Source organism: Aquarana catesbeiana, linkage group LG08 (genome assembly GCF_042186555.1).
Source record: "Aquarana catesbeiana isolate 2022-GZ linkage group LG08, ASM4218655v1, whole genome shotgun sequence".
NCBI lineage: Eukaryota > Metazoa > Chordata > Amphibia > Anura > Ranidae > Aquarana > Aquarana catesbeiana.
The window spans coordinates 307,361,469-307,387,810 of NC_133331.1; the positions used below are offsets into that span (position 1 = coordinate 307,361,469).

General features: G+C 44.7%; 1 protein-coding gene across 1 annotated transcript in view; it reads right to left on the reverse strand.

Annotated features, from left to right (window-relative positions):
- Positions 1-232: 232 nt before the first annotated feature.
- Positions 233-26,342, reverse strand: part of LOC141106911 (uncharacterized) — a 37,204-nt gene continuing 11,094 nt past the window's right edge. Inside the window, 15 exon segments of the mRNA XM_073597841.1 lie at positions 233-2,080; positions 4,262-4,403; positions 4,508-4,651; positions 4,761-4,982; positions 5,069-5,212; positions 5,322-5,419; positions 5,536-5,659; positions 6,150-6,206; positions 10,605-10,678; positions 13,888-15,240; positions 16,751-16,892; positions 17,119-17,166; positions 17,283-17,432; positions 17,536-17,633; positions 17,750-17,899. Coding sequence (XP_073453942.1) covers positions 342-2,080; positions 4,262-4,403; positions 4,508-4,651; positions 4,761-4,982; positions 5,069-5,212; positions 5,322-5,419; positions 5,536-5,659; positions 6,150-6,206; positions 10,605-10,678; positions 13,888-15,240; positions 16,751-16,892; positions 17,119-17,166; positions 17,283-17,432; positions 17,536-17,633; positions 17,750-17,899 — 4,685 coding nt within the window. The 3' untranslated portion in view covers positions 233-341.

Sequence of the window (26,342 nt, forward strand, 5' to 3'; positions counted from 1 at the left end):
CACAGCAGGTGTACAGACCCGGGAATTCACAGGGATATCTCCAATAGAGTTCCAGAGAGATAGAAAAGACAGTTTCCTCTAAATCATCCACCAAATTCTGATATTTCTCTTTTGGATAAACTGACTTTCTCCGGTCAGTTCACAGAAAAGATGAAAACATTTTGATCACTGATCATCTAAGATATTATAGGGATTTCCAAAAAATAAAAAAAATACTCAGAATGGATTATGGTAAAGTGTAGGGATTTCTTATTTATTTTAACAAACAATAAAACTGAACGAGAATCTAAATCAAATTAAAGGTATGAATTATTGGTTGGACCAATGAGAAGCCGGCTTCTTCAGTAAAATAATGTACAGAAACCGATATCAACCAATAAGAAGTGTTGTCCATGTATTGTCATATCTGGCCATGTATTAGCACAGTTTAGTTGTATGGTGCGGTCTGTGTGAGTGCGGGACCGAGTCATCTCTGTATGTTTAGAGGAAAATTCCATCCCAGAAGGCCTAAATTTACCAAAGTGTACCCAAAAAACTTCAATATATTTTTGCCCCGCCCCCAATACATGAGTCTTAACATGAAAAAAAAGTTATGAGCCAGTGTGAATTTTCTGATGAGTAACAAGCGATTTCCTGTAACCAAAACTTTTCCCGCATTCTGAACACGAATAAGGACGCTCACCGGTATGACTTCTTTGGTGGCTAACAAGGTCTCCTTTCTGAAGGAAACATTTCCCGCACTCTGAACAAGAAAAGGGCCGTTCACCCGTGTGAATCCTTTGGTGTGTATCAAGTGAACTTTTCTGAAGGAAGCATTTCCCGCACTCTGAACATGGATAGGGACGCTCACCTGTGTGAATTCTCTGGTGTTTAACAAGGTTGCCTTTCTGAATGAAAGTTTTCCCGCACTCTGCACATGAATAGGGACGCTCACTCGTGTGGATTCTCTGATGTATAAGAAATGCTGTTTTCTCAGTAAAACTTTTCCCGCACTCTAAACACGAATAAAGTCGATCGCCTGTGTGACTTTTCTGATGTGCAAGAAGCACTTTTTTCTGGGTAAAACTCTTCCCGCACTCTGAACAGGAAAAGGGACGTTCACCGGTGTGAATTCTCTGATGTTTCAGAAGGCCTTCTTTCTCAATGAAACATTTCCCGCAATCTGAACATGAATAAGGACGCTCAACTGTGTGCGTTTTCTGGTGTCTAACAAGACTACTTCTTAGAATAAAACCTTTCCCGCACTCTGAACATGAATACGGACGTTCACCTGTGTGAATCTTTTGGTGTCTGACAAGTAAATTTTTGAGAACAAAGAATTTCCCGCACTTTGAACATGAATAAGGACGTTCGCCTGTGTGAGTTTTCTGATGTAAAAGAAGTACTGATTTGACAGAGAAACATTTTCCGCACTCTGAACACCCATAGGGACGCTCACCTGTGTGAATTCTCAGGTGCTTACAAAGGTTTGCTTTCTGATTGAAACATTTCCCGCACTCTGAACACGAATAAGGTTGTTCTCCTGTGTGACTTCTCTGGTGTACAAGAAGAACGTTCTTCTCGGTGAAAGCTTTCCCGCACTCTGAACATGAAAAGGGACGCTCACCCGTGTGAATTCTCTGGTGCTTACGAAGGTTTGCTTTCTGACTGAAACATTTCCCGCACTCTAAACATGAATAAGCACGCACTGCTGTGTGACTTCTCTGGTGTATAAGAAGTACTTTTTCCTCAGGGAAACATTTCCCGCACTCTGAACATGAATAGGGGCGCTCCCCCGTGAGAGGTTTCTCGTGTCGATCTTCTCCGTTTTCGTTGAAGGGTTTCCCACACAATGAAAATGAATGTTCTCCTTCATTGCTAAACGAAGATTCCATGGGATTAGATGGATCTGTTGATCTCTCCATACTCGGAGATCTTAGATTTCTATCTGGAGTAACAGTTTGTAGTCCATCAGAAGATTCCTCAGGATTAGAGGGATCCATTGATCTCCCCAATTGGGAAGGTCTGGGATGTAGATTTGGAGTAACGGGATTTCCTCCTGGAGAACATTTCATGATGTCCTGATCTTCTGCACTATGATCTGTAGAGAGAGGAAATCAAATGTCCATCAGAGGTATTCCACACATCGCCCCCAAATGTGGGAAAACAATATTACAATGTTTGAAGTTTTCTTAATTTTTTGTATTCTGAGTGCTATTTGTTGGTTTAGAATTCAACATTATCTCAGAGCTCTGTCATGGAGATGGGAGATATCATAACAGAAAAATATGAATAAAAGCCAGATAAAGGATATAATATACCCATACCATCACAGAGCTGGAGGTTACTACTGAGTGGGGGATCAGCAGAGCTGGGGGTTACTAATGAGTGGGAGATCAGCAGAGCTGGGGGTTACTACTGAGTGGGGGATCAGCAAAGCTGGGGGTTACTACTGAGTGGGGGATCAGCAGAGCTGGGGGGTTAATACTGAGTGGGGGGGTCAGTAAAGCTGCAGGTTACTACTGAGCAGAGGATCAGCAGAGCTGGGATTACTACTGAGCAGGAGATCAGCAGAGCTGGAGGTTACTACTGAGCGGGGGATCAGCAGAGCTGGGGGGTACTACTGAGTGGGGGATCAGCAGAGCTGGGGGGTACTACTGAGTGGGGGATCAGCAGAGCTGGGGGGTACTACTGAGTGGGGGATCAGCAGAGCTGGGGGGTACTACTGAGTGGGGGATCAGCAGAGCTGGGGGGTACTACTGAGTGGGGGATCAGCAGAGCTGGAGGTTACTACTGAGTGGGGGATCAGCAGAGCTGGGGGTTACTACTAAGTGGGGGATCAGCAGAGCTGGAGGTTACTATTGAGTGGGGGATCAGCAGAGCTGGGGGTTACTACTGAGTGGGGGGATCAGCAGAGCTGGAGGTTACTACTGAGTGGGTGATCAGCAGAGCTGGGGGGTTAATACTGAGTGGGGGGGGGTCAGTAAAGCTGCAGGTTACTACTGAGCAGAGGATCAGCAGAGCTGGGGGGTACTGCTGAGTGGGGACTTAACACAGCTGGCTGTACTACTGAGTAGGGGATCTGCTAAACAAGTATACTAATTAGCTGAGGATCTGCTGAACAAGTGTAATAATAAGCTGGGAATCTAATGAACAGGGGTACTAATGGGCTTGAATCTGCTCAGTGGGGGTATTACTGGGCCCCTTTAAAGCAAAGAAAAAATCAATACACACAGGGCATTTGCAAAAAAAATCACAGAAGCATCAAAAACAGTATGTTGAAGCGGTAGGTGCTTTAATGTGTGTTAAAGTCGAAGGAAGGGTAAATGAGTCCTTACGGTGAGAATGGAAAATAGCATTTTTGACTTATCTGGAAAATCCTCTTCATGCTCATGCCTATGGCTTTGGCTGCAATGCACATGTATAGTGTCGCTGCAAGAGCTCTATTAGACTTCAAGGGATTGAAGCACAGCATATTTGGCCTCAGGTAAAGAGTGTATCCTGGACTTATCGCTGCATATTGTTTTATTCCAGGGGCAAGATTTGATGGACAATGTTAAAGAGGGCTTTACCCTCATTAATGGGTGTACCACCAATAGTGTTTTCTGGGATAGCATCCCATCAGCTAATGGATCATGGCACTGGACTCAAAGTGATGCACCACATGACACATGGGAACATGACATTATATTGAGGAATGGAGATGGATCTTTCATATGGTGTACAGTATCTCCTCCTCATTTGTTGGGAACATGACATTATATTGAGGAATGGAGATGGACCTTTCATATGGTGTACAGTATCTTCTCCTCATTTGTTGGGAACATGACCTTATATTGAGGAATGGAGATGGACCTTTCATATGGTGTACAGTATCTCCACCTCATTTGTTGGGAAGATGACATTATATTGAGGAATGGAGATGGACCTTTCATATGATGTACAGTATCTCCAACTTATTTTTTGGGAACATGACATTATATTGAGGACTAGAGATGGACGTTTCATATGGTGTACAGTATCTCCACCTCAATTGTTGGGAATATGACGTTATATTGAGGAATGGAGATGGACCTTTCATATGGTGTACAGTATCTCCTCCTCATTTGTTGGGAACATGACGTTATATTGAGGAATGGAGATGGACCTTTCATATGGTGTACAGTATCTCCTCCTCATTTGTTGGGAACATGACGTTATATTGAGGAATACATACTTTATACTATATGAAGAAGTAACATGAAAATGTGAATTCTCTCTGCATTTAATGTTTATTACTTACTTGTGTCTATATGTAGAGAAGTTTTCTCAGGTTTAATTTGCATATTCATCTCCCCCTCTTCCATAGACTGCTGATCTCTACTCATCAACCTCTCTTCCTCTTCCTTTTTAATCTCAACTTTGATGTCTTTCAGTTCTTCACTCTAAAACCCCAAAGGTGATAAAATATAACAACTGGAAATTACTACAAATAAGAAGAGATTAGTTTACAATATTTTTTGAGTTGTAGTTCCTCAGTCCCACCTACCTGATGATGGTGAGGGATGGTGTGATCTTCCTGTGTGGAATCCCGGGAATACAGAGGACCATCCTCCTCCATAGACTGCTGATCTCCCTTTATCAATATCCCTTCCTCTTTAACCTCAACTTTTAGGTCTTTCAATTCTTCACCCTAAAATTGAATAGCAAACATTTATGAAAAGTGAAACGAGATTACATTGGAGAATAGCATCTTTTAGATTAGAATACATGTTTAGGTTTACATGCTCAGTCCCACCTACCTGATGATGGTGAGGGATGGTGTGATCTTCCTGTGTGGAATCCCGGGAATACAGAGGACGGGAACATCTTTCTGGTGGGTTTGTTTCAACAAGTGGCTCCATCACAACATCCTTGAAGAGGTCCTTGTGTCCTTTTGAAAACTCCCCCATAACATTAACCTCATCATCCTCCTCCTTTACCTCTTCTTTAACAGCATTATTACAATCGTTCTGGTTTACACCCTGAATATTTAATAATTGTGACATTAGCAGTAACAACACTGATCAAATTGTTAGTAAATCCGTTAATTATTCGTTTTCTACTTAACTCTTTGTGAGATGGTGTGATCTTCCTGTGTGGAATCCTGGGAATACAGAGGACCACCCCCACCCATATACTGCTGATCTCCGCTCATCGACATCTCTTCTTCTTCCTCTTTAACATCAGCTTTGATGTCTTTTAGTTCCTCATCCTAAACCCCAAAGATGTTAGAATATATGTGTAAAATGGAACAAGAGATTACATTGAAGAACGTCCTCTCATAGCTTAGAATTCTGTTCTAGTTGCTCAGTCCCACCTACCTGATGATGGTGAGGGATGGTGTGATCTTCCTGGGTGGAATCCCGGGAATACAGAGGACGGGGACATCTCTCTGGTGGGTTCCCATTACTGGATCCATCTGTAGGAAACACACACACTGACTGAATACATTGTTTCTATGTGTTTATCAGATGATGGGGGATCTAGGTGGACCCTCCGTACTGCTCTCTCCTTTACAATAAAGTCTCCTCTTACCCGGTGATGTGAGGGGCGGCTGATTCTCCATCATGACGTCCTTGTAGAGATCCTTGTGTCCTTCTAAATACTCCCACTCCTCCATGGAGAAATAGACAGTGACATCCTGACACCTTATAGGAACCTGACACACACAATGATACAGTCACCATCCAGACACATCCCTTGTCTGTTACTGGATAATGTCCCAGAAATCCCAGAATTGGGGAGCTAAAACCAGGTGCTGCCAAATATCGTATAATTATTAATATCCGAGCTGTAATACCGGTTCCCCTTCTGGTATGGGCTAATTAATATACTTAGTTTTGTATTTAGAAAGGTAGGTGAGTGTTTTATTAATAGAGATAAGAGTGATGTCATGTGACCTCCCAGAATCCTCCTCACCTCTCCGGTCAGGTCTGTTTATTAATAGAGTGATGTGACTGGCTCAGTGATGTTTGTACAGCACTACGGTATATGTTAGAGCTATAGACAGAAATACAATTACTCTATTTATTAATATAAGTGTGTATCATCATCTGTTGGAGATAAAAGACATCACAGTGACTATGGAGGAAGAGGACGGACATGACGGGGGGATTACTGGGTGTAAATATAAAATAATATCTTATTACCTCCTCTGCTGCCAGTTCCAGCAATGTCTTCTCTCTACTTCCTCCTGTCTCACCTGGAACTTCCTGTTTACATGTGACATCACTTCCTATTTTTTTCACCTTACGTTACTTCCTGTCTGTTGCGTTTCACTGACAATAAGTAAGGTCGCCTCCTTGTGGAAAATATAAAAACTGCAGAATACATTGTTTTTCTTTTTTTCTTCATATAGCCGCTTCTTGGTGCATTTCTTAAGCACTTTAGCCCCGGAAAGTTTTACCCCCTTAATGACCGGGCCATTTTTTTGCGATACGGCACTACGTCGCTTTAACTGCCGATTGCGCGGTCGCGCGTCGCTGTACCCGAATAAAATTGATGTCCATTTTTTCCCACACAAATAGAGTTTTCTTTTGGTGGTATTTGATCACCTCTGCGGTTTTTATTTTTTGCGCTATAAACAAAAAAAGACAATATTTTTTACTTTCTGCTATACTACATATCCAAAAAAAAAATGTAAAAAAAAGAATTACTTCACCAATTTAGGCTAAGATTTATTCTGCTACATATTTTTGGTAAAAAAAATCCCAATAAGAGTATATTGATTGGTTTGCGCAAAAGTTATTATGTCTACAAAATAGGGGCTAGATTTAGGGACTTTTATTTTTTACTGGTAATGGCGGTGATCTGCAATTTTTAGCAGGACTACGATATTGCGGCGGACAGATCGGACACTAATTGACACTTTTTGGGGACCAGTGACACCAATACAGTGATCAGTGCTAAAAATAGTCACTGATTACTGTATAAATGACACTGGCAGGGAAGGGGTTAACACTAGAGGGCGATCAAGGGGTTAAATTTGTTCCCTGGGAGGTGTTTCTAACTGTGGGGGGATGGGATTCACTGGAGGAAAAGAGAGATCGTGATTCATCTTAGCTGAAACACGATCTCTCACTTTTCCTCCCCAACAGATCAGCCGTGTGTTTTGTTTACATCGGCACACCGCTGATCCGTCTCTCCTGTGAGCGATCGGCGGGTCACGGCGGCCACCGTGGCCACCGGACCTGCTGATTGGCTCCTGCTGTGTCCAATCACAGCGGGGGAGGGCAGCGCGCGTACGTGCCCCCTAAACCACATGTACGAAATCACGTACAGGTATGTGACTTTGCACACCCGGGCCGCCCTGCTGCAGTAAATGTACGTGGGGCGGTCCAGAAGCCATTAAAGAAATTGTAAACCTCTGAAAAAAAATTAAAAAAATAAACTTGCAAGACAAAGGCATAATGAGCTAGCATGCATCGCTAGCAGGACTTGGCCCCGCTCCCGCCTTCGGTGTTACTGCATGTGATTGACAGCAGGGGGAGCCAATGGCTCCTGCTGCTATCAATCTATCCAATGAGGACCCGAGACAATGGCTGGAGCTGCTAGTCTCGTTCTCATCGCTGGAAATATCAGGTTCAGGTAAATAAAAAAAAGGGGGGGAGGGGGCCTCTTGGAGGAGCGGCACTACAGAAGCTTTTTCACCTTAATGCATAGAATGCATTAAGGTGAAAAACCTCAACCCCTTTAAGTTGGTGATTTGGTCAAGGTTGATGAGACCCTCGCTGCTGAAAAGATTCTTATCCATTATACAATATTTCTCGGGAGTGTGAAGCTCAACTCTTCAGGAAAGCAGTCGGGTCTTCTTTTTTGTCTTCTCTCTTGTGTGACTGCCAACACTTCTGGGTTTTATCCAGGGTGTCGGTGCTGTAACCATTCGAGAGACAGTGCTCCTCATCAATCTGAGTTTAAAGGGCTGGGCAATGTGTTGCTTCCCATTTGAATTCATTGCCTGTCTCCAGTTACTCCAGTGAATCCTCTGCACCCGTGTCTCCAGTGACTTCTGTATCTCCAGTGATCCCTGTAACCCCTGTGCACTCCATTGATTCCTGTAACCCCTGAGAACTCTGTGCCTCCATTGACTTTTGTATCTCCAATGATCCCCGTAACCCCTGAGAACTACTCTTGTCTCTATTGACTTCTGTATCTCCAGTGATTTCAGCAACCCCTGATCACTTCTGTGCCTCTAGTGACTTCTGTATCTCCAGTGATCCCTGTAACCCCTGTGCACTCCATTGATCCCTGTAACCCCTGACAACTCCTGTGTCTCCAGTGATCCTTGTAACCCCTGTGCACTCCATTGATCCCTGAAATGCATGAGAACTCCTGTGTCTCTAGAGTCTTCTGTCTCTCCGGTGATCCCTGTAACCCCTGTAGGCTCCTGTCATCCCTGTAACCCCTGCATGCTTCTGTGTTTCCAGAGATCCCTGTAACCCCTGAGATCTCCTGTGTCTCCAGTGACTTCTGTCGCTCCAGTGATCCCTGTAACCCCTGTGTCTCTGGTGACTTCTGTCTCTCCAGTGATCCCTGTAACCCCTGAGATCTCCTGTGTCTCTAGTAACTTTTGTGATCCCTGTAACCCCTGAGATCTCCTGTGTCTCCAGTGACTTCTGTCTCTCCAGTGATCCCTGAACACTCCTGTGTCTCTGGTGACTTCTGTCTCTCCAGTGTTCCCTGTAACCCCTGTAGGCTCCTGTGTCTCCAGTGATCCCTGTAACCCCTGAGATCTCATGTGTCTCTGGTGACTTCTGTCTCTCCAGTGATCCCTGTAACCCCTGAGATCTCCTGTGTCTCCAGTGACTTCTGTCTCTCCAGTGATCCCTGTAACCCCTGAGATCTCCTGTGTCTCTAGTAACTTTTGTGATCCCTGTAACCCCTGAGATCTCCTGTGTCTCCAGTGACTTCTGTCTCTCCAGTGTTCCCTGTAACCCCTGTAGGCTCCTGTGTCTCCAGTGATCCCTGTAACCCCTGAGATCTCGTGTGTCTCTGGTGACTTCTGTCTCTCCAGTGATCCCTGTAACCCCTGAGATCTCCTGTGTCTCTAGTAACTTTTGTGATCCCTGTAACCCCTGAGATCTCCTGTGTCTCCAGTGATTTCTTTCTCTCCAGTGATCCCTGTACACGCCTGTGTCTCCGGTGACTTCTGTCTCTACAGTGATCCCTGTAGGCTCCTGTGTCTCTTGTCATCCCTGTAACCCCTGCATGCTTCTGTGTTTCCAGTGATCCCTGTAACCCCTGAGTACTCCTGTGTCTCTAGTGACTTTTGTGATCCCTGTAACCCCCGAGATCTCCTGGGGCTCCAGTGACTTCATTCTCTCCAGTGATCCCTGTACACTCCTGTGTCTCCAGTGACATCTGTCTCTCCAGTGATCCCTGTAACCCCTGAGTACTCCTGCGTCTCTAGTGACATTTGTGATCCCTGTAACCTCTGAGATCTCCTGTTTCTCCAGTGACTTCTGTCTCTCCAGTGATCCCTGTAACCCCTATAGGCTCCTGTGTCTCCAGTGATCCCTGTAACCCCTGTACACTCCTGTGTCACCAGTGAACCCTGTAACCCCTGTACACTCCTGTGTCACCAGTGATCCCTGTAACCCCTGTACACTCCTGTGTCTCCAGTGACATCTGTAACCCCTGTACGCTGCTATGTCTCCAGTGATCCTTGTAACCCCTGTACACTCCTATGTCTCCAGCGATCCCTGTAACCCTTGTGCACTCCTCTGTCTACAGTGACTACTGTATCTTTAGTAATCCCTGTAACCCTTTTACACTCTTGTGTCTCCAGTGATCCCTGTAACCCATGTGCACTCCTATGTCTCAAGGGATCCCTGTAACCCCTTTACACTCTTCTGTCTCCAGGGACACTTCAATGTCTCTAGGAATCCCTGTAAGCCCCTTACACTTTAATGTGTCCAGTGATCCCTGTAACCTCTTTACACTCCAATATCTGATCCCTGTAACACTTGTGCACTCCGGCATCTCCAGTGACACCCGTGTCTCCAGTGATCTATGTAAGTCCAGCAATTTCCAGCTGAGATCCTCTAGTTCTCTGCCACCTCTCGGGCCCGTGCCACCACATTGACTATGACATCATCAAGAGGCCCACCGAATCTTCCTGGTTCAGCCAACACGCCTCCTGATGATGCAGAGCTAGGCCCGCTCCCCCCTCCTCTTTTGTGAATGAAGCGCTTTGCCTACTGAGACATATGATGTGCATATCCCAATAGCCAAAGGAAGGACAGTGCACGTTGTTGGCCTAGGGGAATGACGTGCGGGGGGGGCACCTCTTTGTTTAAAAAACAAACACAGCCCTAATCAGATAGCGGTGGGAGGAGGGGTGGATAGGAAGTCCTTCGTCGGGGGAGAAGAAACACTTTAAGGTGGGTCTATTCGGATGTGGAAAAGTTGGAGAGCGTCATAACTAAAAGACATGAAATCTAAGGGGCTTGTAGAACAATCATATGTTTATTGGTAAATAAAAGACCTTAAAACATAGCCAGTGTCTTTCATGGGTCTTCAACGGGCACCCCTTCTTCAGGATTGAGGGACAAGAACCATACATGGAGATTATAACCATTAAAAATGTATTACAGTAGTGCTACAATGCTTAATCCAGATTTCATTGCATGAGGGCACCTGGTCTTCCTTGGACTGGGGCCAAAGAAAATTGCATATACTAATACAAAAAGCATACAAAAAAAATCATAATTATGGATATAAATAAAAACACAGAAATATAGTTAAAAATAATATGGTTAAAAATAAAGAGTTGATAGGAAATGTTTAAATGGTGAGCTCCATGTGTATTTTTGAATCTTGGTGTGCTAGTTGTCTATTTCTTCCAGATCTGTGTAGTAATCCAGTGTGAAACTTTACTTCCTCTAATAAAGACCAGTCACCACTGCTCTCTCTTCGTGGGCAGGGTGATTGGTCTTTTCTCCGCCCCTCCAGTTTGTAGTGGGTGGGGATTGCTGGGTCCCTCCCCCAGCTCTGCTTCCTGTACAGGTTATGTACAGAACAGTGACGAGGTCACCTCTACATCCATCCTGGGTGTCATTTATGCTAGAAGTGCCTCTGATATTGGCCATAGCAATGACTGGGAAAATTACAGACATGCTAAGATAATCAGTTTTGCAGCACTTACAAGGACAATCATGGGACTGATCTCATGACACATCTGACATATTCTATAGGCCACTGATAATGATGACCTCCATATCACTGATGAAGATAATGATGGGAATTATGGAGCCTATCACTGTGAGAACTCAGCATAGGGATGGTGGGAACCCCTCATATTGGGCACAGCAGGTGTACAGACCCGGCAACTCAGCTCAGGGATGATAGGGAACCCTATAGCATGCCAAGACATTTTGGACAATTTCCTGCTCTCAACTTTGTGGGTAAAGTTTGGGGATGACCACTTCCTGTTCCAACATGACTGCACACCAGTGCACAAAGCAAATTCAATAAAGACATGGATAAGCGAGTTTGGGGTGGAGGAACTTGACTGGCCTGCACAGAATCCTGACCTAAACCTGATAGAACAGTGGTCATCAACCCTGTCCTCAGGGCCCACTAACAGGCCAGGTTTTATGTATTACCTTGGGGGAGATGCAGACTAGAATGCTGCAATCACTGAGCAGCAAATTATATCACCTGTGATGTATTTCAGTTATCTTGCAAACCTGGCCTGTTAGTGGGCCCTGAGGACGGGATTGATGACCACTGCGATAGAACACCTTTGGGATGAATTAGACCCCTTTCACACTGAGGCGCTTTTCAGGCGCTTTCACGCAAAAAAAAGTGCCTGAATAGCTCACGAAAACCTATTTCCATTAAAATCAATGAACGCTTTCACACTGGGGCAGTGGGCTGGCAGGGCGGTGAAAAAACGCCCCTCTCCATTGAAATGAATGGAAAGCTCTTCAAAAGCGCTCAAATGTTTTACTGGCAGTTTAGAAACGCCTCAGTGTGAAAGGGGCCTTAGAGTGGAGATTGCGAGCCAGGCCTTCTCATACAACATCAGTGCCTGACCACACAGATGCACTTCTGGAAGAATGGTCAAACATTTCCATAGACACACTCCTAAACCTTGTGGACAGCCTTCCCAGAAGAGTTGAACTGTTATAGCTGCAAAGGGTGGGCCAACTCAATGTTGAACCCTACAGACTAAGACTGGGATGTCATTAAAGTTCATGTGCGTGTAAAGGCAGGTGTTCCAATACTTTTGGTAATATAGTGTATTATCACAGATTAGTTCTATGGCACCGTCTGTGTGAGCAGACCGAGGGGAAGGATGCCTTTCAAACCGACCCAATGTAGTCACGGTGTATGGACTCAGCTGACGTTGCTCCAGCCCCACCCCCCTGATGCGTTTCACCCTGTCCACTGGGGCTTGGTCACAGAGGTCACCTACATTGGGTCGTAAATACGTGAACAAAGAATATAATAAATCTATACAATATTGAAAATTACAAACAGTGTCAAACGCCTGTGAAGAAAGTGACTAAAATCCACAATTGAATATATGAATAAATGGTAACAAGCAACATGCAAAAAAAAAAAAAAAAAATGTGAGAAAGAAAAGAAAAAAATCCTTTTAATAATTAACAAAAATATATAAGTGCTACTTGATAAATAAAGTGTCCGAAACTTGTGTCCCAGATGAAGGCACGTATACCCTGTGCCGAAGACGCGTAGGGGAGGGGCAGGACGGAGCTTTCTACACACAGACAGGCAGAGGATTGTACACCGCACCGCACACCACAGGATTCATCTGTATTGCATACTTTGGATAGGATGGTGCACTGACGCACCCAAGCATTGTGAGTACCCTCCTGGAGGGATTGTTTTTATGGCTTTTCAAATAAATTCCTGGCGGTATTATGCTATGAGTCTCCTTTCTTTTATATATGTCACCATTTGAGCGAGGTACAGATCATCACCAGCATACCCTGTGTGAGCCCTGGAGTGGCTCTAATGCGTGTTTTGACACTGTTTAGCCACTGTGTCACACGCTCTAAGGTGAGCGCATTATCCATTGGGGGTCACTGGAGAGCACTGCAGCATGCCATAACGTGCACATCTCTTAAGAAGAGCATGAGGAATATTTAGCACTTTTTCATAAATACAAGCATGAGGTTTGCCTGCTATTTGTTTGGACACTATTGTGCACTTTGATTTATACACTCTTGTGAATGGTTTGGACTGAGATCTATTCATTTGTATGAATTGGTTTCGGACACTTTATTTATCAAGTAGCACTTATATATTTTTGTTAATTATTTAAAGGATTTTTTTCTTTTCTTTCTCACATTTTTTTTTTTTTTTGCATGTTGCTTGTTACCATTTATTCATATATTCAATTGTGGATTTTAGTCACTTTCTTCACAGGCGTTTGACACTGTTTGTAATTTTCAATATTGTATAGATTTATTATATTCTTTGTTCACGTATTTATAGCCTTTAGCGCATGCACATATATTTATTTTATTTTGGCATATACACGGTATGGAACGTGGTTAGTGTGTGCAGCTGAATTAGGTTCATTTATTCACATTGGAGGCATTAACCCATTTGTGGCTCACAAGATTTTAGCCCTATTTTTTACCTACATTGGGTCGGTTTGAGGGGCGTCCTTTGCCTTGGTCTACTTACACTTGTGAATTGGTGTTCTTGGATGCCTACTCCCGAGCTCTGACCACCGGCGGGGAGCCGTTTCGTGACCACCATCCTGTGTGAGACTGGGATCAAGTTGGGCCATATTACTAGGAATTAGACTCCAGTAGGCACACAACTACCACATCACATCCCAAACACTTCAGCACATCTTTGTCACACTCCCACTAGGCCAACGTGAACCCCAAAAAAAAGCTTGTTAGCCCATGTGAATTTTCTGGTGTACAGTAAGTGTAGTTCTGTTACTGAAACATTTATCGCACTCTGAACATGAATAAGGACGCTCCCCCGTGTGGATCCTCTGGTGAGTGACAAGCGCATATTTCCGAATGAAACATTTCCCGCACTCCGAACACGAAAAGGGGCGCTCTCCTGTGTGAATCCTCTGGTGGTTGACAAGTTCTGCTTTCGAAATGAAACACTTCTCGCATTCTGAACACGAATAAGGGCGCTCGCCCGAGTGAATCATCTGGTGAGTAACAAGTGCGCTTTTCTGAATGAAACATTTCCCGCACACCGAGCACGGATAAGGACGCTCGCCTGTGTGAGTTCTTTGGTGTTTAACAAAGTGTCCCTTCTGAGTGAAACATTTCCCACACTCTGAGCACGAATAAGGGCGCTCGCCCGTGTGACTCCTCTGGTGTTTACGGAGATTTTCTTTCTGAATGAAACATTTCCCGCACTCTGAACAGGAATAAGGACGCTCCCCCGTGTGACATCTCTGGTGTTTAAGAAGTTTTTGTTTGGTGGTGAAACGTTTCTCACACGCTGCACACGAATAAGGACGCTCGCCCGTGTGACTTCTCTGGTGTTTAAGGAGGTTTCCTTTTTGAGTGAAACATTTCCCGCACTCTGAACATGAATAGGGCCGCTCACCTGTGTGACTTCTCTGGTGTTTCACAAGGTTCCATTTCTGAATGAAAGATTTTCCGCACTCTGAACACAAATGAGGACGCTCACCCGTGTGAATCATCTGGTGTTTAAGAAGGTGGCCCTTATCGTTGAAACCTTTTCCACACTCTGAACACAAATAAGGACGCTCCCCTGTGTGACTGCGCTCATGTTTAAGAAGGCTCACTTTGTGAATGAAACATTTCCCGCACTCTGAACATGAATAAGGACGCTCTCCCGTGTGACTTCTCTGGTGTTTAAGAAGGTTTCCTTTCTGATAGAAACTTTTCCCACACTCTGCACATGTATGATCCTCCGTGTGACGTTTTTCATGTCTAAGAAGTGCTCTGTTTTCTGAGATTGATTTCCCACATGCTGAACCAGACAATGAGGTCTCTCCTGTGTGAGCTCCTTCACGGATTAAAGATCTCTGGGGAATAGAAGGATCTATTGAAGTATCTGTACTGTGAGATCCTATAGTCTTGGTGTGGGATCCATCAGAAGATTCCTCAGGATTAGAGGGATCCATTGATCTCCCCAATTGGGAAGGTCTGGGATGTATATTTGGAGTAACGGGATTTCCTCCTGGAGAATATTGTCTGATGTCATGATCTTCAGAATTCAAAATAAGGTGTCTGTCCGAAATATTCAAGACGAAGCATCCATCTGTAGGAAATACATTTTTAATTAATGGTTTTAAGTATTCTTCATGCCCTAAAATAAAGGACTCAACAGTTTCTCAATGGAACAGGGTGCGATATCAAAAAAAAAAATTAATACAAACCACAAAGGATACAACAATACACCCAAATCACACTGGATAACATTGTTTTTGCATTGATGACATTGTTACTGTTAGAATGGAGATGAATCTCCCTCCACCTCATTTCTTGATTGGGGACTAAGGACACGATACAGCCTTGGAACCCAACGTGTGGCCCTTTAACACTTTTTGTGCAGTCCGTTATTAAACATTATCTTGAGGAATGGGGATGGACCTTTCATATGGTGTACAGTATCTCCTCCTCATTTGTTGGGAACATGATATTATACTGAGGAATGGAGATGGACCTTTCATATGGTGTATACCAGGGGTAGGCAACCTCGGCCCTCCAGGTGTGCTGAAGCTACAAATCCCATCATGTTCCTGACTCTAGGAGTCATGCCTGTGATTGTCAGGGTCTTGCAATATCTCATGGGACCTCATTTGTTGGGAATGTGACGTTATATTGAGGAATGGAGATGGACCTTTCATATGGTGTACAGTATCTCCTCCTCATTTGTTGGGAACATGATGTTGTATTGAGGAATGGAGATGAACCTTTCATATGGTGTACAGTATCTCCTCCTCATTTGTTAGGAACATGACGTTATATTGAGGAATGGAGATGGACCTTTCATATGGTGTACAGTATCTCCTCCTCATTTGTTGGGAACATCACGTTATATTGAGGAATGGAGATGGACCTTTCATATGGTGTACAGTATCTCCACCTCATTTGTTGGGAACATTACATTATATTGAGGAATGGAGATGGACCTTTCATATGGTGTACAGTATCTCCTCCTCATTTGTTGGGAACGTGACGTTATATTGAGGAATGGAGATGGACCTTTCATATGGTGTACAGTATCTCCTCCTCATTTGTTGGGAACATGACGTTATATTGAGGAATGGAGATGGACCTGTCATATGGTGTACAGTATCTCCTCCTCATTTGTTGGGGACATGACGTTATATTGAGGAATGGAGATGGACCTTTCATATGGTGTACAGTATCTCCTCCTCATTTGTTGGGAACATTACATTATATTGAGGAATGGAGATGGACCTTTCATATGGTGTACAGTATCTCCTTCCCATTGTTGGGAACATTACATTATATTGAGGAATGGAGATGGACCTTTAATATGGTGTACAGTATCTCCTTCTCATTTGTTGGGAACATGACATTATATTGAGGAATAGAGATGGACCTTTCCTATGGTGTACAGTATCTCCTCCTCATTTGTTGGGAACATGACGTTATATTGAGGAATGGAGATGGACCTTTCATATGGTGTACAGTATCTCCTCCTCATTTGTTGGGAACATGAGGTTATATTGAGGAATGGAGATGGACCTTTCATATGGTGTACAGTCTCTCTATTTTTCCATTTATTGTTTATGACTTACTTGTGTCCATATGTAGAGAAGATTCCTCCTGTTTACTTTTCATAATCATCTCCCCCTCCTCCATAGACTGCTGATCTCCACTCACCGATGTTTCTTCTTCTTCCTCTTTAATCTCAACTTTGATTTCGTTCAGTTCTTCACCCTAAACCAAAGATGATAAACATATAATACTGGTAAAATGGATAAAATCTGTAAAAAGTAATTCCCAACAATAAGCAATTACATAGAAGAATGCCATCTCAAAATTTAGAATACTTTTTGAGTTTTTTCTGCTCAATCTTATCTACAAAGTAGATAAGATTGAATGCAGAGGAGAATACAGAATACAGAGGACCACCTTCCCCCATAGACTGCTGATCTCCACTTACCAATGTGTCTTCTTCTTCCTCAACTTTGATATCTTTCAATTCTTCACCCTAAGCCCCAAAGATAATAAAATACATGTAAAAAAAGGAAAAAGAGAATACATAAACTAATTTCATCTCATATCCTAAAATTCATTTTAGGGCTACATGCTCAGTCTCCTATATACCTGATCATAATTTGTATATTTGTAAACTCCCTTTGTGGAATCCCAAGAATAGAAAGGCCCGTCTTCTTCGATAAACTGCTGATCTCCACTCACCAACGTCTCTTCAATTTCCTCTTTAACTTCAACTTTGATGTAATTCAGCTTCTCACCCTGAACCCAATAATGATAGAGCACATTTATAAAAAAGGAACAAGAGTTTACAGAAGAATTTTATAGCATAGCTTAGAACTCTTATTTGCTCAGTCCCACCTACCTGATGATGATGGGAGATGGTGCAATCTTCCTGTGTGGAATCCCAGGAATACAGAGGACGGGGACATCTCTCTGGTGGGTTCCCATTACTGGATCCATCTGTAGGAAACACACACACTGACTGAATACATTGTTTCTATGTGTTTATCAGATGATGGGGGATCTAGGTATACCATATGTACTGCTCTCTCCTTTACAATAAAGTCTCCTCTTACCCTGTGATGTGAGGGGCGGCTGATTCTCCATCATGATATCCTTGTAGAGATCCTTGTGTCCTTCTAAATACTCCCACTCCTCCATGGAGAAATAGACAGTGACATCCTGACACCTTATATGTCCCAGTTGGGAAGACTTCCCTTGCCTTGCTATTCAGCTGACCTGGGGAGAATTAGCAACCAATAAAGTTCTTAATGTTCTCCCCCTACATCTACGTTTAAAAACAAAACAATGGTTGCAGTTGGGCTTTATACAGAACTATTACCTAGTAAATATTGGATTGGAGAGAATATGTGTTTTGTTAAATACTACTGACCATGGAGGAAATGTAGACATGACATTGTTCTGTGTGCACAGTGGCTGGGAATGTCTATATTGTGAGTCCCATCCTATAAGTGTCCCTGCACACGGCATGTACTGTACACATTGATGTCACCCTGACAGCCAACTCCACCAAAATAGGTCTGGGGGAATCTGTGTTGTGATTGGTGTTCAGGATCACAAGACAGAGGCCAATCGGGTTATGGTGAGGGGACAAAGGGAAGCAACATTTCTCCACTAACATGAAGGATGAATAAATGGTTCTATATTTAGGATGTATCTGGTCTATAAACCAGAGGCTCTGGGTGGACAGTTGGATAAATGGTTCTATATTTAGGATGTATCTGGTCTATAAACCAGAGGCTCTGGATAGACAGTTGGATAAATGGTTCTATATTTAGGATGTATCCGGTCTACAAACCAGAGGCTCTGGATAGACAGTTGGATAAATGGCTCTATATTTAGGATGTATCTGGTCTACAAACCAGAGGCTCTGGATGGACAGTTGGATAAATGGTTCTATATTTATAATGTATCTATTTAATATTACAATACACTATATACTCTATAATTGTATATCAGCATCTTATGGAGATAAAAGACATCACAGTGACTATGGAGGAAGAGGACGGACATGACGGGGGAGTTACTGGGTGTAAATATAAAATAATATCTTATTACCTCCTATACTGCCAGTTCCTGTAATGTCTCCTCTCTACTTTTTTCTTTCATCACCTCTGACCCGGAACTTCCTGTTTTACTTACGTCACTTCCTGTCCTTGCGTTCCACGGATAATAAGTAAGATCACCACCTGGTGGGGAATATAACTACTGCAGCCTGTGTTGTCCCTCCGTACTTCCAACAGCTGCTCCATTGTGGCCTCCTTGTCATTGCGGTTGTATAAATGATACCTCACAGAAACCTAAGTATTCCATAAAAATTATGAAATGCAATCATTTAATATATTTTTATTTATTTATAAGGAATTTTTTTTATGTTAATAAATAGACCCCATCAAATTCATATAGTTCACATTTGTTGTTTTGCAGTTTAGTGCAATAGAAAAGTTTAGTTTAGGGGTCCAAACCTTCTTCTAGACACTAACAGTACAATAAAATAGAAAAAGTGGTTGTAAATCCTTATATATACACCCAGTGAAGTTACTGGCCTTGGGTGATACAGAGAAATGAAACAAATCCTCCTACATAAGTTCTGTTTCTCTGCAGTACTCTCTCCTCTAGAGCTATTCAGAAGTTCGGAATTTATAAAGCTTGTCTGAGTTTTCAGAAAGCAGGGGGCGGGGAGATGAAGTTACACTCTGCAGAGCTCAATGAGCGCTGATTGGAAGGAAGGGACACCACCTTTCACACAGAAACAGAGCCGAGGCTGTCAATCACAGGCTGTGTGCTGGAGCTCCCTCCCCTGTCACCTTTTTTCTCTTGGTGTCAGGAAAACTTGTGACGCCCCAGATGATGTCCAATAGGACGAAACACATCGGGTGACGGTGGTGGAATCATTGCACACTTACCTACATGTTACAAGCTTGTTTATCCAGAATTTTTGTAAGTGTAAACCCCCTGTTTTTACAATAAATATACCAAACGGTATTACACTATGTGCAGGGCCGGACTGGGGATAAAAACCGGCCCTGAAAAAATGTCATATCAGCCCCATAGCATTATTATACCAGCCCAACAGCATAACGTCATTATTTTCTTGTTCATAAAAAGGAAAACCATGCATCTTAAAGCACATTTGAATAGCGTATTATATATAGATAAGACAGATATGAAAGCACATAGGGCTAGGTATATATATATATATATATATATATATATATATATATATATATATATATATATATATATATCCGCAAATTCCAGTTAAAAGTGGTAAAAGTGGAGAAATCATCAAGGGGGACACCTGGGACTCTGGAAATGTGGGGGGACTCTGATGACCAGAGATGACCTTCCGCAGAAAGAATACACTAAGGTAAGGGGGGGTTACTGATATAAGGGGGAAACCTTTATATCAGTGCCCCCCTTACATTGTTGTATTCACTCCCCCCTTACATCAGTGACCCCCCTCAGACTGGCCTGGCGGAGCTGTCACTGACCTCCTCTCAGGTGCATCGTGCAGGGCTTAGTCAGTCGGCTCCAGCTTTGTGGCTCTGGTTTTCCTATAGTCTCCTCTCCACAGTCCACACAAGTCTGACTTCTCCCATGACCCCCATCCCAGCGGCGCTCCCACTGTTGACTCCTCTCCAGACTCCCTCAGAGACTGCAGACATGATATAAGACAAGAGATGGTCAGAGGCCGTGGGCATGGTACAGGAGATGTCGGAGGCTGTGGGCATGGTACAGGAGATGTCGGAGGCTGTGGGCATGGTACAGGAGATGTCAGAGGCTGTGGGCATGGTACAGGAGATGTCAGAGGCTGTGGTCATGGTACAGGAGATGTCAGAGGCTGTGGGCATGGTACAGGAGATGTCAGAGGCTGTGGTCATGGTACAGGAGATGTCAGAGGCTGTGGTCACGGTACAGGAGATGTCGGAGGCTGTGGGCATGGTACAGGAGATGTCGGAGGCTGTGGGCATGGTACAGGAGATGTCAGAGGCTGTGGGCATGGTACAGGAGATGTCAGAGGCTGTGGTCATGGTACAGGAGATGTCAGAGGCTGTGGTCACGGTACAGGAGATGTCGGAGGCTGTGGTCATGGTACAGGAGATGTCGGAGGCTGTGGTCATGGTACAGGAGATGTCGGAGGCTGTGGTCATGGTACAGGAGATGTCAGAGGCTGTGGGCATGGTACAGGAGATGTCAGAGGCTGTGGGCATGGTACAGGAGATGTCAGAGGCTGTGGGCATGGTACAGGAGATGTCAGAGGCTGTGGTCACGGTACAGGAGATGTCGGAGGCTGTGGTCATGGTACAGGAGATGTCGGAGGCTGCGGGCATGGTACAGGAGATGTCAGAGGCTGCGGGCATGGTACAGGAGATGTCAGAGGCTGTGGGCATGGTACAGGAGATGTCAGAGGCTGTGGTCACGGTACAGGAGATGTCGGAGGCTGTGGTCATGGTACAGGAGATGTCGGAGGCTGTGGTCATGGTACAGGAGATGTCAGAGGCTGCGGGCATGGTACAGGAGATGTCAGAGGCTGTGGTCACGGTACAGGAGATGTCGGAGGCTGTGGTCATGGTACAGGAGATGTCGGAGGCTGTGGTCATGGTACAGGAGATGTCAGAGGCTGCGGGCATGGTACAGGAGATGGTTTGAGAATGAGGACATGATGCTAAAGATGGTAAGAGATCAATGCAGCCTCACCAGTGCCCATCAAATGCAGCCTCACTGTGCCCATTATTTCAGCCTATGTGCCAGTCCATGCAGCCTCACTGTGCCCATCAATTCAGCCTCTGTGCCAGTCCATGCAGCCTCACTGTGCCCATCATTGCAGCCTCACGGTGCCCATCGCGACAGCCTCACTGCCCATCAATGCAGCCCACTATTGTCAGCCTCACCATTTGCTGGATAATACACAGCGCTCTCCTCCCTCTGTCCTCCGACGCTCGTATGTCACGGAGCTGGGTCTGTGTGCAAGGTCCTGCCCCCTAGACCGGCTCGTGTGATAGGCAGAACACTGATACAGTCAGTGTTCCATCTAGAAGACTATCACACGAGCCAATCTAGGGGGCGTGACCTTGCACACAGACCCAGCTCCGTGACATACGAGCGCCGGGGACAGAGGGAAGAGAGCGCTGCAGCCGCCGTTCAAAGCCGCCCCAGGGCAGGCAGCCTACCGGGACATTTCCTGGTATCCCGGTAGGCCAGTCCGGCCCTGACTATGTGCAGTTTTCTTTTTTCATGCACATCATGGATTATGGCACCATTTGATGCGGTTCACCACAAGTTTAGGAGTCTGTGTCTTGCTACTGGGAACCTTTGGGGTATATCGGATGGGACCTATCCTGCTTACAGTATCCTCCTGTGGTGGATTATATGGAGGTTCATCCTCATCAATGTTTGACACTAGGGATGAGCTTCGAGTTCGAGTCGAACTCATGTTCGACTCGAACATTGGTTGTTCGCAAGTTCACCGAACAGCGAACAATTTGGGGTGTTCGCGGCAAATTCGAATGCCGCGGAACACCCTTTAAAAGTCTATGGGAGAAATCAAAAGTGCTAATTTTAAAGGCTAATATGCAAGTTATTGTCATAAAAAGTGTTTGGGGACCTGGGTCCTGCCCCAGGGGACATGTATCAATGCAAAAAAAAGTTTTAAAAACGGCCGTTTTTTCAGGAGCAGTGATTTTAATAATACTTAAAGTCAATCAATAAAAGTGTAATATCCCTTTAAATTTCGTACCTGGGGGGTGTCTATAGTGTGCCTGTAAAGGGGCGCATGTTTCCTGTGTTTAGAACAGTCTGACAGCAAAATGACATTTTGAAGGAAAAAACTCATTTAAAACTACCCGCGGCTATTGCATTGCCGACAATACACATAGAAGTTCATTGATAAAAACGGCATGGGAATTCCCCAAAGGGGAACCCCGAACCAAAATTAAAAAAAAAAAATGACGTGGGGGTCCCCCTAAATTCCATACCAGGCCCTTCAGGTCTGGTATGGATATTAAGGGGAACCCCGGCCAAAATTTTTAAAAAAAAATGACGTGGGGTTCCCCCTAAATTCCATACCAGACCCTTCAGGTCTGGTATGGATTTTAAGGGGAACCCCGCGCCAAAAAAAAAAAAAAAACGGCGTGGGGTCCCCCCCTGCTCTTCTCTTCTTCTCTTCTTCTTTTCTTCTTTTCTTCTTTTCTTCTCTTCTTCTCTTCTTCTTCATTTTCTTCTCCGGGCCGCTCCGCAATCCATGCTGGCATGGAGGGAGGCTCCCGCTGTGTGACGGCGCTCCTCGTCTGACAGTTCTTAAATAACGGGGGGGGGGGGGGGCGGGGCCACCCGGTGACCCCGCCCCCCTCTGACGCACGGTGACTTGACGGGACTTCCCTGTGACGTCACGGGGAATGCCACAGGGAAGTTTTTTTTTTTAATTTTGGTTCGGGGTTCCCCTTTGGGGAATTCCCATGCCGTTTTTATCAATGAACTTCTATGTGTATTGTCGGCAATGCAATAGCCGCGGGTAGTTTTAAATGAGTTTTTTCCTTCAAAATGTCATTTTGCTGTCAGACTGTTCTAAACACAGGAAACATGCGCCCCTTTACAGGCACACTATAGACACCCCCCAGGTACGAAATTTAAAGGGATATTACACTTTTATTGTTTGACTTTAAGCATTATTAAAATCACTGCTCCTGAAAAAACGGCCGTTTTTAAAACTTTTTTTTGCATTGATCCATGTCCCCTGGGGCAGGACCCAGGTCCCCAAACACTTTTTATGACAATAACTTGCATATAAGCCTTGAAAATTAGCACTTTTGATTATTCATGTTCGTGTCCCATAGACTTTAACGGTGTTCGCATGTTCGAACGAACTTTTTTCCTGTTCGCATGTTCTGGTGCGAACCGAACAGGGGGGTGTTCGGCTCATCCCTATTTGACACACCTGCTATATAGTACGTGTGTCCATCGTCTCTGGTAAGCTTGCCAACCTTATCACTTTCTACTGCACTTTTTGGATCAATATTTTATCAATTTCCCTGTACATGTCAAGAGAGACTTTCTATGGTCGTTTATTCTTCGGATTAACCGCCTCTTGGTGTCTCCACATGAATGTGGACTTTTTAATGTTTTTTTTATATCATTTTTTGCACTTATATATATGGGTTGTTCATTCACTCATGTTCCCTGTTGAATTGACATTTCACCTTTTAGGTTTATTCATTTACTTTTATATTCACCATTTTGAGCACTACACTAATTTGTTTACATGTATATGCAAGTCCTAAATAAAACTGGTGTAGATGATGTTAAGGTGATAAGTTCTTTCACCGTGCAAAAATAAGAAATAAGTGATGGGTGTCTCTTCTCAAAGTGCAGTGACACCTATGTGCTGATTGGCCTCTCACCTTATTGCTGTAAGGTAACAGCTTAAGTGGATGATGCTAACAATCCAATGGCTCCTAGTAATCATCCTATGGTTAGCCAAGCTAATGGCTCTCTCAGATGAGTGATTCCGGCTCCCTCTAGGGGCCCTCCTCCATTTGGCACGGTTGGTGGCTCTCTCAGATAAGTGTTTCCGGCTCCCTCTAGGGGTCCTCCTCCATTTGGTCCGGTTGGTGGCTCTCTCAGATGAGCGATTCTGGCTCCCTCTAGGGGTCCTCCTCTCTTTGGCCCAGTTGGTGGCTCTCCATGGTAGATATAGGCTCTTCTATGGTGGTCTGATGGTCTGGGAGTCCTTCTTAGCATCCAGATTGTTGTATGATAAACATCTCCATTACTTCCTGGACAGGCCTTAGGATGTGAAAACTGCTAAGACCAGGACTGCTGGTGGGACAGAAGATCCCAGTAAAGCCACGGAAGGCAGTGGGAGGGGGACATCCCCTCCTGCTGCTTGTAAAAGCAATCCAGCGGCTAGTTAGCCACTAGGCTTGCTTTTACAAGAGAGCCAACCGCCGGCGTTCTGTCAAAAAGTGCCCCGCATGTGCCGTACGTAACAGCACAACAGCTGAGTTTACGATCAGCTGTCGTGTCGACTAGACGGCGCCTGCGCACAATAGCCGATTTAAGACATTTTTTCCGTCAAATTGTGCCTCGAGTTGCTGAGGCACGTTCATGTAGGCGAGGGATGGATATTTACATGAAGGGGGCGGATTTTTCAATGATGGGCAGTGCTGGGGCGGAATTTTTAATGATGGGCAAACAGAAAAAGCCTCCCTTCAATTGACTAAACACGCCCCATGAGCGTCCAGGAAGAATAGCAGATAAAGATTTGTTTTGCAGATTTGTTTGCCCATCGTTAATAATTCCGCCCCTAGCACTGCCCATCATTGAAAAATCCACCCGCTTCATGTAAGCATCCGCCCCTCACATACATGAACGTGCCTCGGCAACGCGAGACAACAGCTGATTGTAAACTCAGCTGTTGTGCTGTTATGTACTGCGCATGCGCAGTTCCTCCCGGGCACTATTCGATAGCGGGCACTTCTTGACAGAACACCGGCTCTAAAATATGGTACCAGGATGATGCATATCATCCCGGTATAACCACCTGAAATCCAGTGATGTACCAGGTACGTGACTGGTCAGCAAGTGGATAAGGCCCCAATCACACCTTACCATTTCATAAGCACGTGCAAAATCTCATATTTTTGAGCATTGGTGAAATGCAATACATTGCAAATAGAAAGATGTACATTCTCTAGGCTATATTTATATGGGCATGGAGTGAAGCTGAATTATCTCAAGAGCTATTTCACACTGCCATCTGGCTGCGTTATCGGTAAAGCGCTGCTAGTTTTAGCGGCGCTTTACCATAGTTTTAGAGGCGTTATTCAGCCGCTAGCGGGACGCTTTTAACCCCCGCGGTCGAAGAAAGGGTTAAATGTGGCTGTGAATCGCCGCTGCCGAAGCGCCCCCCCCCCCCCCCCAAGAAAAGTTTTGCGGACGCCCATGTCTTCTTCCTCTATGGCCTCTTCCTCTGCAGATTTCTCCTCTGAACCAGTGGTGCTCCGTAGGCGTTCAAGGGGCTACGCAAGCACTCAGGCAAAAAGATGGTATGCGGTGCTTGAGTTGGTCTGCTTAGGGGACAGGAGCCACACTGAGGCAGACGCCATGCCATCTTCAGCCAGGAATGGTTGTATGCAACAACGTCCTCTCCGCCCTCCGACAGGGACACTTGACCCATGTTCCCTGTTTGGCTCACGTCCTGAATTTGGTGGTGCAGCGGTCCTTGAGCAGGTACCTAGGCTTACAGGATCTCCTGAGGCAGGTCAGGAAAGTCTGTGGTAATTTCCGCCGATCATATAATGCCAGTGCTCAGCTGGCTGACATTCAAAGAGAATGCAACCTGCCCAAGAACTTCCTCATTTGTGACATGCCCACCAGGTGGAACTCAACATTGCAATGCTGCAGCGGCTGCACACACAGCAGAGGGCCATCAATGAGTACCTGTGTGAGTATGGCACCAGGACAGGGTCAGCGGAGCTTGGCTTTTTTTCGCCACGCCAGTGGCTACTGATCAAGGATGCATGCACTGTCCTGTCACCATTTGAGGATGCCACGATGCCACGAGGATGGTGAGCAGTGACAGTGCATGCATCAGTGATACTGTCTCTCTTGTCTTCCTGTTGGAGCACACGCTTCGTGGAATAATGG